Source organism: Puma concolor, chromosome A1, assembly GCF_028749965.1.
Source record: "Puma concolor isolate L17-30 chromosome A1, mPumCon1.1.hap2, whole genome shotgun sequence".
Classification (NCBI taxonomy): domain Eukaryota; kingdom Metazoa; phylum Chordata; class Mammalia; order Carnivora; family Felidae; genus Puma; species Puma concolor.
Window position 1 is genome coordinate 194,517,840 of NC_141667.1, and position 10,776 is coordinate 194,528,615.

A 10,776-nucleotide genomic window follows, 5' to 3' on the forward strand; every position below is an offset into this window, starting at 1 on the left:
AATTTCTATGCAACCAAAGACATGAAGAACAAAAATGGTGTATATATGGAGGAATGAGAGATGGTATTTCAAATGTTTAGAACCAATATAACTATGTTATACAAGGTGTCTTAGACATTAACAAGAGAAAAAAGACAGCAAATCCTAAAAATATGACCAATAAATTATTAATAGGTATTTTACAAGAAAGAAAATTTCAAAGATCATTAGTATATGAAGAAATGAAAATTTCAACAATCACTTAGAATGTCAAACAACCCATAGAAAAGGCAAGCATGTGAAAGATGGATAATGCCAAATGTTGGCAGGGCTGTGGGGACACAGGAATCCTAGGCACTGTTACTGGTTGTGTAGACTGTGCAGTCATTCTGGAGAGCAGGGGGGCACTGCCTAGTCAAAACAGGGAAACACATAGCCTATACCCTAGAGATTCTCAGCCTGTGTGTACAATCTAAAGAAAATCTCACTGAAGACCATAAATAAAAACACATGATTATATTCATTGAAGTGCCTTGCTGCATAAGTATTAGTAATAGTAAAAGTTAACAGTATAAGCCAATGTGAATAAACAAAACCATTCTTGCCTCTGAACACAGTATAGAGACCACATAGGAAGGCTGATTCATCTGTTCAAAAACCCAAAATAAAAGTAGTGTCTATGAAAATGTCACCTTGGATAGAAATTTTAGGGCTGGGAGGGACATTAACAGACAACTATGTCGTTCAATTCCTTTGTTTCACAAGTAAAGAGCTGAGGTCTAAAGAGATTGAATAATTTGATCCAGATCAGCCCTACAGATTTAAAGTAGCAGGAGGTCTCCCAGCCCAGGTCTCCATCTACTACTGCACGCGACCTTCAGTTTATAATGGCTGAGAATACAGAATCCAACTGAGAATGCCTAGTTTTGAATCCAGGTTCTACCACTTCTATCATCTCTGTAATTCTGAACAAGTGCTTTCACCTTTCTAAAACGAGGTTTTCTCATCAAATGAGGCCAATAATAGTACCTACCGCAGGTGAGCTGCTGTAGGGAATTACTGAGAGTACTTAGCACTGTAGGGCACATGGAGAGTGCTCAAGCCATTTTACCTATTATTGTTGCGTTTTTGCTAAAGAAAGGAACAGTCTCTCTTATACTGACAGCATAATTAATGCATGCTACATAAAAGAGTGGGCAACTTCACTGAAAATGAGCCTATATGTATAATACTCTAACATTGCTCACAACTCAAAGGACATTGAGAGCAAATACAACCATTTCCTGGGGGTGGAAAAATATTTGAAAGATTCCTGGCTTGTCCTTCAATTTCCTTACCAATATTGCAGATAATCAGCTATATTCTTTTGTCCTAGAGGTCAGATGTCCATACCTCCTCTACCTTTATAAGAAATCAGTAAATTAGCAAAAAGCAAAGCAATTTAAGAATTTCGTTTTAGAAATTAACCTGGAAAATTGGGCAGAAATCATTAACCACTCAGTTCTTCATTCAATACCAACTATTTCTGCATCAATGAATCCTCTGCAACCACCATAACTGATATTCACAACGGTCATGAAGAAAAAGTTAAATCAGAATAAAATGGCCCCAAATAAGAACTCAGTACATTTTAATCATGTTTTAAACTGTAACCTTTAAACAGTTTTTTTTTTATTAAGTTTATTTATTTGAGAAAGAGAGAAAGACTGAGCGTGTGCAAGCATGAGCAAGGGAGGGGCAGGGAAAGAGAGCTCTGTGCATTTGACAACTCTATACAACTCTGTTGTGCTGTGTTCAGAAGCATAGCTACCATCTGTCACCATACAATACCAGTACAGTATTCCTGACTGTATTCTCTATGCTGTGCCTTTTATGCTCGTGACTTGCTCATTCCTTACTTGGAAGCTTGATCCTTAAAAGGTTAAATCTTCTGGTATCCAGAAATCTAATGTGTATCAAGCCCCTTACCAAAGCAGACAAGTGGACACTTTACTATATATTGCTTTATATTCACTGAGTTTTATGATTCTATGATTTTTATCTATTCATATGATTTTTAATACAACTCACATTTACTGGAATGATACTCTGAAAGCTGTTTCCCTTCATGATCAGTCCAAGGAGAGGGTACAATGACATCTTTTGTGAAAAACTAGAAAAATTAAAGTCATACAATTAGGCGTGAATTCCTCCCAAAATATAAAAAGTATCTGTTATTTTCAAATAATCAAATAATCACCAAACATGTTACACAGACTTTATAGTTACATTTAAAAATTTTAATACTTAAAAGCACAAATGACCAAAGGTGAAATAGAAGAAATTTACAGTATATATAGAAAGAGAAATGTTAATATTTCAACCACTTAAATATTTCAACTACTCAATATTAATCGAAGGGCAGAAAATATTTTTAATTCCTCCCAACTTGGGTGGGGGAAGGTGGGGATGACAAAAGGGAGGAATAAGAGGAAAGAAATAAATGTAGATAGATGAATACAGGTAAGCTAGTATGAATGGTGTGCTGGAACTGGCTTACACTGGCTCTCAAAATCTAGTAAGTTTTCAGGAAATTTGTGCATCAGTTGTTAAAGCTAATGTTAAAAACTTGTAAAGTTACAATTAAATAAACTATATCAAAAATAAAGGTAATATATGCCCCAACTCATTACCTGTTAATTATTTTACACTTATGAGGACCCATGCTCTTGAGATTATGTCTTTTGCATCAGTATGGTGTAACACCCACATATAGTGGTGCACCACTGCCCTTGTTTTATCATTCAGTGATGTCACGTCTCAAAACCGGCCATGGTTGGAGTATTTACACTACAGACAGCAGGAGTCTCTAAAACTCATACTCTTACCACAACCAAAGGGCCAGTTGTTAAACATTAACTGGTACGCCACTGGCCAGTATACTCAAATGGAGATAAAGCATTTGGATACGTATCTTTCCTTTTTTCATCCAAGATATAAAATAAAGCCTACTACAAGATTTTCCTCTTCCGTCTCTGTTTTAGAGGGAATTCAAAACATTTTCTTTCCTGTATTTTTTCTTTTTACAGATGTAATTTTTTTAAAGTAATCTCTACACCCAACATGGGACTCACCCCCAAAACATTTTCTTTATATTTTGCCATACATACAATAAAGAACTAATTTCCTTGACACGAGGAAAGATATGAAAGAAGAGGGGAAGGTGGCAGAGATTATGATATGTACAATTCCCAGAAAAAAAAAAAGGACCCATAGACTAATGAAGCAATGTATTTAGTTGACTCAAAATGAAAGACATACAAATCCAAATTAACAAGATGAAATTTTTAAAGTGTTAAGAATAAAACAAATTAAGGGTTCGAAAATAATCAGTATTGCAGATAATGAGAAAACAGAAAGTACCATAATGCGGCCTGGAGTAAAAACTGTTACCACCTTTTGGGAGGGCAGTATAAGCAAAATTTATCAAAACTGAAATTACAAACAAAGCCTCTGACTTAGCAAGTATGTTTCAATTACACAAAGATGTGTACAAGTGGGTTCACTGAACCATTATTTGTGATAGAACACCAAACACAACCTAAACATCTATCAATAGGGGCTGACTTAGGATACGACACATTCATACAAAGGAATACTACACTATTATTAAAATCAAATGTGCTAATAATAATAAAAATAAAAAAAACTAACATTATTAAGCCAAAAAAGCAAGATGTAAAATAATACGAGAATGATGATCCTATTTATGCAAAACTGTTAAAGGCCATTGGCTATTATATATATAAAATTAATCTGAAAGTATAAATATCACAGAGTTACTTTCAGGAAGTAAGATGGGAAACAAGAAGCTCTTCGTTTTCATTTTATAATTTTTCTTTGAAGTCTAAATTTGTTTTTACTACCTACATGTATTTATTCTTTCAAATACTTATACATTTAAAAATATTTAATTTGTTTCTGATATATTTGTTTCAGATACACTGACCCTAATCTTCAGTCTGACTTCATTTTCTTGTATTTTCTACTGAATTTCCCTTTAAAGTTGAGGATTCAAAAGGGAAAGCATACTTCCTAAAACGCTGGGAAATGGGAACCAGTCTGAGAATATCTAACTGTGGTGGAATCAAGTGATTCGATCAGAAGGCAAATTCTGAAGTTTCTGGATAAAGAAGTAAATAATGTTTGAGAGTACATTATGTGAAATGGTTTTTGAAGAAATAGGCTGTATCTGAAACACAAAGGGAAAATATCGACACTAGAAAAGTAAGTGCAGGAGGGGGAGAACATCACTGGATCTCGAAACACTCCACAGCTGAAGTCTTTGGGGTGCAGAAGGGCCAAATACAGCTAATGAATAGAGGGAAGCAGAGGGGGCTAGCAAGGGAAAAAGGAAAAATAAATGTTGCCATGACATAAAGGGAAATAACTAGATTGCTAATCCTTATTTACGCTCTAAGAGAAATTCATCAAACAAAGGAGCAAGTGAAAAACTTAGTTTATTATTTTTATTAAAAAAACCCCACAGACCCTACATTTGGAATACACTTTTTTCTGTTTTTCAGTAAGGTGTTTTATTTCATGAAATATATTGTATGTCTTAAAAATTCAAATTAACAGATAAAACCATTACCAATGCCAATCTAGATTTTCAGGTCTGAAAATATTCAACTTCCTCTACATAAACTCCAACTTGAAACCAAAGCTTGTGCTCATCAGTATTCTGAAGGCACAAGGAAGACAAACTGTGCTAGGCCCGGAGAATGAAAAGACAAACGAAGTACAATATTGGCCAAAAAAATCCCTTAGTCTAGGGGAGAGAAGTATTAAACCAATCATTACAATATTGTAAGCGCTCTAGAAGAGGCAGGGGAATGGATGAACAACATCGTCTTATGGGTGCACAGAAGGGAGCTTGACAAAGCTGGGGACAGGCCAGGCTGGTGGGGATCTGGAATGGCAAATGATTGAAGGAAGTCATCCTAAAAGAGGGGACATGCATGCAGAATTGACGCTTAACTGGCTTAATGATCAGTAACAGTTTTAAGTTACCTCTTCAATGGCTTTTTGTCTTTTGTCTTCCACATCTTTATCTATTCTATACAGAGATAAAGGAGAAAAATAACCATGCCATTACTTCAGCTGATTGAACATTTGAAATAATAAGCTTTCAAAGAAATACTTTCCTTCTGTTGAAAACTGGCAAATGTTAAGCTCATCTTAAAGAAAAACTGGTATCTTATCACATTAGTAAATGACAGTATTTAGATATTTGGCACTGGCTGTTAGGCTTACCTCCCTCTTTTCCATTCAGTGTGAATGGAAGAGTATTTTCTTTAAAAAGGCTTACAGTGATATAATTTTTAAATTACTAGTTACAACATAAAGTAATCTGAATAAACCTCATCCTTTAACCATCACAAATTAAGAAGTATTTCATTCTACAGAAATCTAAAAATTGTCCAAATTCTTTTTCTTCAATTACTGCAAGTTTATCATAGCTATAATTTTAGAATGAACTCTTACTCTGAAATAGAAGAAAAGAAACGATTATCCTTACAGTTCTGAATAAAGAGGCAAAAATTTTATTTATGAAATAAAATACTGACAATGTAAAATTCTGTCTAAATGAATTTTTTTCACTTTGATACAATATGCAATATAGCAACACAAATTTATCAGTTACGTAACATGTCAGGTCTCAAGTACCGGGCACAGACCTGCTAAGAACAGAGCAGTTAGCCTTGTAGGACTTCTTACATCTGTTCCAGGAGAGAACATTTGCTTTCTGTCAATAAATTACTAAAACACTTCTTCTTTTTACAACAATTTATTTTCTCTCAAAAATTTTCATGTATTTTTTTTTTGTGGCTTAACAAAAATTATATAAGATTGTATGTTTCAGAAACTAAAATCAAATGAATTTTTCAAGTAAGGGAATTATGAGAAATTAGATTACAATGATAATCCACACATCTCAGCTTGAACAACAGCCATCTGGGGGGCAAATAAATCAGTTTTCTTTACCTTATCATGAACACAACCAGGTCAAAATGACAGTGCATAATAATAACAGCATGTAGTATTTAGTATTTAGAGTATTTAGCTCTGATTTAGTATTACCTCATTCAGAAACATTTTGCTGCTTCATCAGAGGGACTTTAAGAACCTGAAATAGTCAAGTGACTGCTAGAAGCAGTGAATATCGGTTTTGGCAAATATTGTAGAACCTGATCACAGGAGGTTCTAAGAAGTCATACAGGACAGAGTATCCTGACCATTACATCACAGAACACTGGCATGATGCATATAGGTTACTGGTATGCCTTCAATGAGTCCTGAGTCAGGGAGGGCCTTTTCGGGATTATTAACCTCCCGTATGGCCAGACTTATTTGTTTGCACTCGTCTGTCTTACAGTTATCATTTTTTTATGTGTAGCAGTATCAAAAGGGTGGGAAGCACTGAAATTGGGAACTCACATTACACAGGAAGAGACACTGGAAGCCACTGTTTCTAAGAATGAATCAACACATTTTGTTGAGAATGTACTCATTATCCTTGGTAGAAGCAATAACCATACATTGAATTACAATAGTAATTAAAATTAGGGTCTTTACCACTCTTTTCCCCTCTTTTGTATTACAAATCTATCTACTGAAATACAGCAAGATTCTTTCCATAAACCTACCTAAACAATACATCATTTATTAATAAATATAGAAATGTTCTGTCACACCTTTGGTTAATTGTATTGTTGACTCTCTAGATGGGAGTAATAGCCTATCCTACTTCAGTATTGCTCAACGTGCTAAATAAAGACTTCATAACTGATAGATTAATAGCTATCCATGGTTGAGTATACCAAGAGGCAAATAATAAAGCATATATTTTGCGTCAAACAAAAAAAATCAGCCTAATTTGTAACTCATTTGCTTTTAGATATTCTGTTTTTTCACCTTCTCTTCAAAACTGTTATTTACATTTAATTAAAAATTCTTTAATGCTGTCCCCATTCTTTTCCCTTTCTACTACACTTTGGATGGACATGAATTATGAGTGAATGGTCATCAAGTTACTGAGCCAAGAGAGGAAGGGGCAGAAACATCCAGACGAGTATTTGCAAAAACATCTTATCAGGTGTGCATTTTTGTGTGACTGAATTCTGAAGTTAAGAGGTAAACAATTGTCCATTATTGTGGACTGACAACACATGTACCTTGGGACTGAAAAATAAAAGCTGGTCTTACCAGTACTCAATTGTTTCAAAAATTAAAAAAAAAAAAAAAAAAAAAAAAAAATTATAAAACTGACATTAACAAGAATCCCCCAAAACTACTGACAAAGGCTATTATTTATAATTAGAGTTTACAGTAAATCACAATCAAAAAGCTAGGTCTGTTGCACTAAAGAAGTGCACGTTCTCACTACACTGGACATCATCACGCAGCACAAATCACAAGTCTGGGGCACACTATGCTTAGAAACAAGTTAAGGCTGCTCTGATTACTAGGTTGACTTCAACACGATGTAATTCAGATCCCTAAGGGTTCTATATCAAAGCTGGATAATGTCTAGAAAAGCTCTCTGTTGCTAACGGATACCCTTTCATTCAATGTGTCTTAACTTGGTAAAGGGATTTTAAGCTTCCCCAAACACAGATGGCAATGAAAGAATATTTTGCTTTACCCTACCACCAAAAAAATAAACAATACAAAAATTAATGGGAGAAGCCACAACCATGTAGAATGATACAAATTTCAAAATGTTCTTCCTTCTACCAAGTGCTGGAAAGCACAGTTGTCCCGTAAGTAGCAGAGGAAGATTATCTCTTAAAAAAAAAAAAAAGGTTCCTACTCAGGTTTAGAACTGTTAGCAAGAGAATCTTTCTGGATATAGTTCTTTGAATTTACTCTTCATTTAGATACAATAAATGTCTATCAAAAATTTTCTTCCCTGATATCTTTACATATAAATATATTCAATCACTGGAATTTCTGATGTCCCTTTGAAAGTATATTATTACACTTAGACACAAGAAAAGAAAACTTACCGAGAATGACTTAAGTATAAAGCTTGACGATGAATGTCTTCTGGGTCTATTTCTACCGGATTTATTACAGCTAGTTGATCAATAGACCATCTAAATTTCCCTGGAGTCTTAACAAAAGAAAGTGAACCTATAAGTAAAAGCAAACTAAAATAGTTCATCACAATGCTAACAACTGTCAGCTTCAAAAATAATGTGAATGGTTATAATACAAAAGTATTTTAAAGCTCATATTTTAAAATTTGGCTTTACCAGTAAATTAAATGGCAAATGATAATCAAATCATAAAACCAACTGACTGGACCATATCTATTTTAAAATACCCAAATCTTCCATTTGGGTGATTTTTGAAATTACATAATAATGGAAAAAAGTCACAGTAGAATAATGAAGTATAGAAATTTCACAATTAATACTCATCAGTGATGCACCATGCCCAAGTAAAAATCTTTTTTAAGAGTTATCATAGGTCTTTACTTTTACTTACGAATGAAGTGAAACTAAACGAAGTACTAACTACAGAAGTGCCTAGAAAGGTTCATAAAATAGTTGATTCTTAAAATAATTATGAATGGTAATCACTGCTGCTTTTCTGTAGTCAACTATCCAACTGAACCAAAAACTTATCCAAAACCTAATCTGTAATTCAGAATGCATTTTTGACAAAAATCAGGCTTAAAAGGTCAACATGCCACACATTGTGGCTTTGAGGATTAAATTGCAGCCAATCCATTATCTATTCTATATTAACATATAGCTAACATTTAATAAGGTTCAATAAAAAATCACGAGGTCAGATTCATGACTCAATATAAACTACATAACTGTAAAACTTTCCTCCACTTGGTCTTTGTTTAAGCTGGTATGAAAGTGTAGTATATAAACAGCCACACACTTGGCAGTTTTTCTAGGTAATTTACTAGGTTAAGAGATTATACTTCAAAAGAACTCCAGTGTTCTTGCTCTTGTTAGGTGGCAAATAACAGCAAACATAACCTAGAGGGATGAAGTCTTCCCTAATCTCCAAGAGAGCATTTTCCCTTCCATATCACCCTTGTGTTTAACCACTAATCGTGGCACATATATTGTTTTGAAGTCCCTAGATTAGTTATGTCTATTCCTTTAGAGTAGAGGTTGGCTTCTACAATCTGCAAGCTAAAAATGGTTGGAAAAACTAAAAGGATATTATCATTTCATGACATGTGAAAATTATATGAAATTTAAATATCCATAAAGAAAGCTTTATTGAAACACAGCAAGGTCTCATTGTTTACATATTGCCTATGGTTGCTTTTGTGATACAAGGCATAGTGACTAGTTGTAACAGCAACAAGATGACCCGCAAAGCCTAAAATATTTACTGTCTGGCCCTTGACAGAAATAGTTTGGTGATCTCTGTATTAGAATACAAGCTTCTTGAGAGTTTGTGTCTGATGACCCTGACTTGTTCTCTACGTCTAGCACTTTATCGAATACAAAGCAGCATTCAAATAGGTTTCCTGAATAAATGAGAATAGATAATTAGAGAACATAGCTTCTCCTGGAATATGGTATTAGTTAATATATCAACAATCATACTATCTAGCTACATCTAGTTACAGGAAGCCAACATATTATCTACTGAATAAAAAAAAGGAGAAATGCTAACAACAACAACAAAAAAATAAAACAAACAAAAACAAAAAAAATCCACCTAGCTAACTTATTTTTAGCCCAACCACTACACTATAGTGAACATTACAACTAAAAAAGCACATTCCAGATATATGTGCTCCATGATAAATTTCTCCCTTAACTTGCTAAGAAAGATGTTTACATTTAAAATAGTTTAGGGGCGCCCGGGTGGCGCAGTCGGTTAAGCGTCCGACTTCTGCCAGGTCATGATCTCGCGGTCCGGGAGTTCGAGCCCCGCGTCGGGCTCTGGGCTGATGGCTCAGAGCCTGGAGCCTGTTTCCGATTCTGCGTCTCCCTCTCTCTCTGCCCCTCCCCCGTTCATGCTCTGTCTCTCTCTGTCCCAAAAATAAATAAATGTTGAAAAAAAAAAATTTCTTAAATAGTTTGTAAACACTAACTTATAAATACTAGTCAAGAATAACTTACTGGTAATTTCGTTGATTTAAAAACAGAAGGACTGGAGAGCGTTTGTTCATGGAGATTAGAATAATCACCAGGACTTTCGAAAGGATTCAAAACTGGGATCCTTCCTGGAGTTTCCGGTGTTATTTGCATTTTTGATTCTTTGACATCTCCCATAGCCCAGAGAGAAAACTAAAAAGAAATAAGTATGGACAATAAAACTATAAAGTTCCACATTCGCTGGGACAACTAAAATGTATTCAATAAGCATATTTCGCAAAAAAAAAAAAAAAAAAAAAAAACCTCAAAATCTAACGCTCTTGGGTTTTTTAAAAATATATAGTTTACAAAGAGGCATCACATATAGTTTCTAAAGCGATCCTTAAAATAACCTTGAAGGCTAGAGAGGTATGGTAGTAGTGATACCATTTTGCAGAAGAATTAAGCTCAGAGAAGTTAAGTGGCATATAAATAGCAGTCAGCCAAATATGAATGTGTTCAGGATGGATCTGAGGCAACTAAATGTTAACAACAGACACAAAACTCTTTTCAACTAAAGGACTTACACCTATGGTTTCTTTATTTCACATCTCGAAGTATTTTGAACAACCTTCGGATATCCCAGCAATTGCCTATTAAACTGCAGTTACTAAACAACAGTTATTTACAACAA

General features: G+C 34.3%; 1 protein-coding gene across 1 annotated transcript in view; it reads right to left on the bottom strand.

The window, feature by feature from the left end:
* The window catches only part of BORA (BORA aurora kinase A activator), a 28,799-nt gene that overhangs the window by 16,845 nt on the left and 1,178 nt on the right, over nt 1–10,776 (bottom strand). Inside the window, exons 2-5 of the mRNA XM_025923467.2 lie at nt 10,128–10,295; nt 8,031–8,137; nt 5,032–5,077; nt 2,050–2,131 (exon numbers count right to left, since the gene is read on the bottom strand). Of these exons, the coding sequence (XP_025779252.1) occupies nt 2,050–2,131; nt 5,032–5,077; nt 8,031–8,137; nt 10,128–10,295 (403 nt within the window). The remainder of the gene's footprint in view (nt 1–2,049; nt 2,132–5,031; nt 5,078–8,030; nt 8,138–10,127; nt 10,296–10,776) is intronic.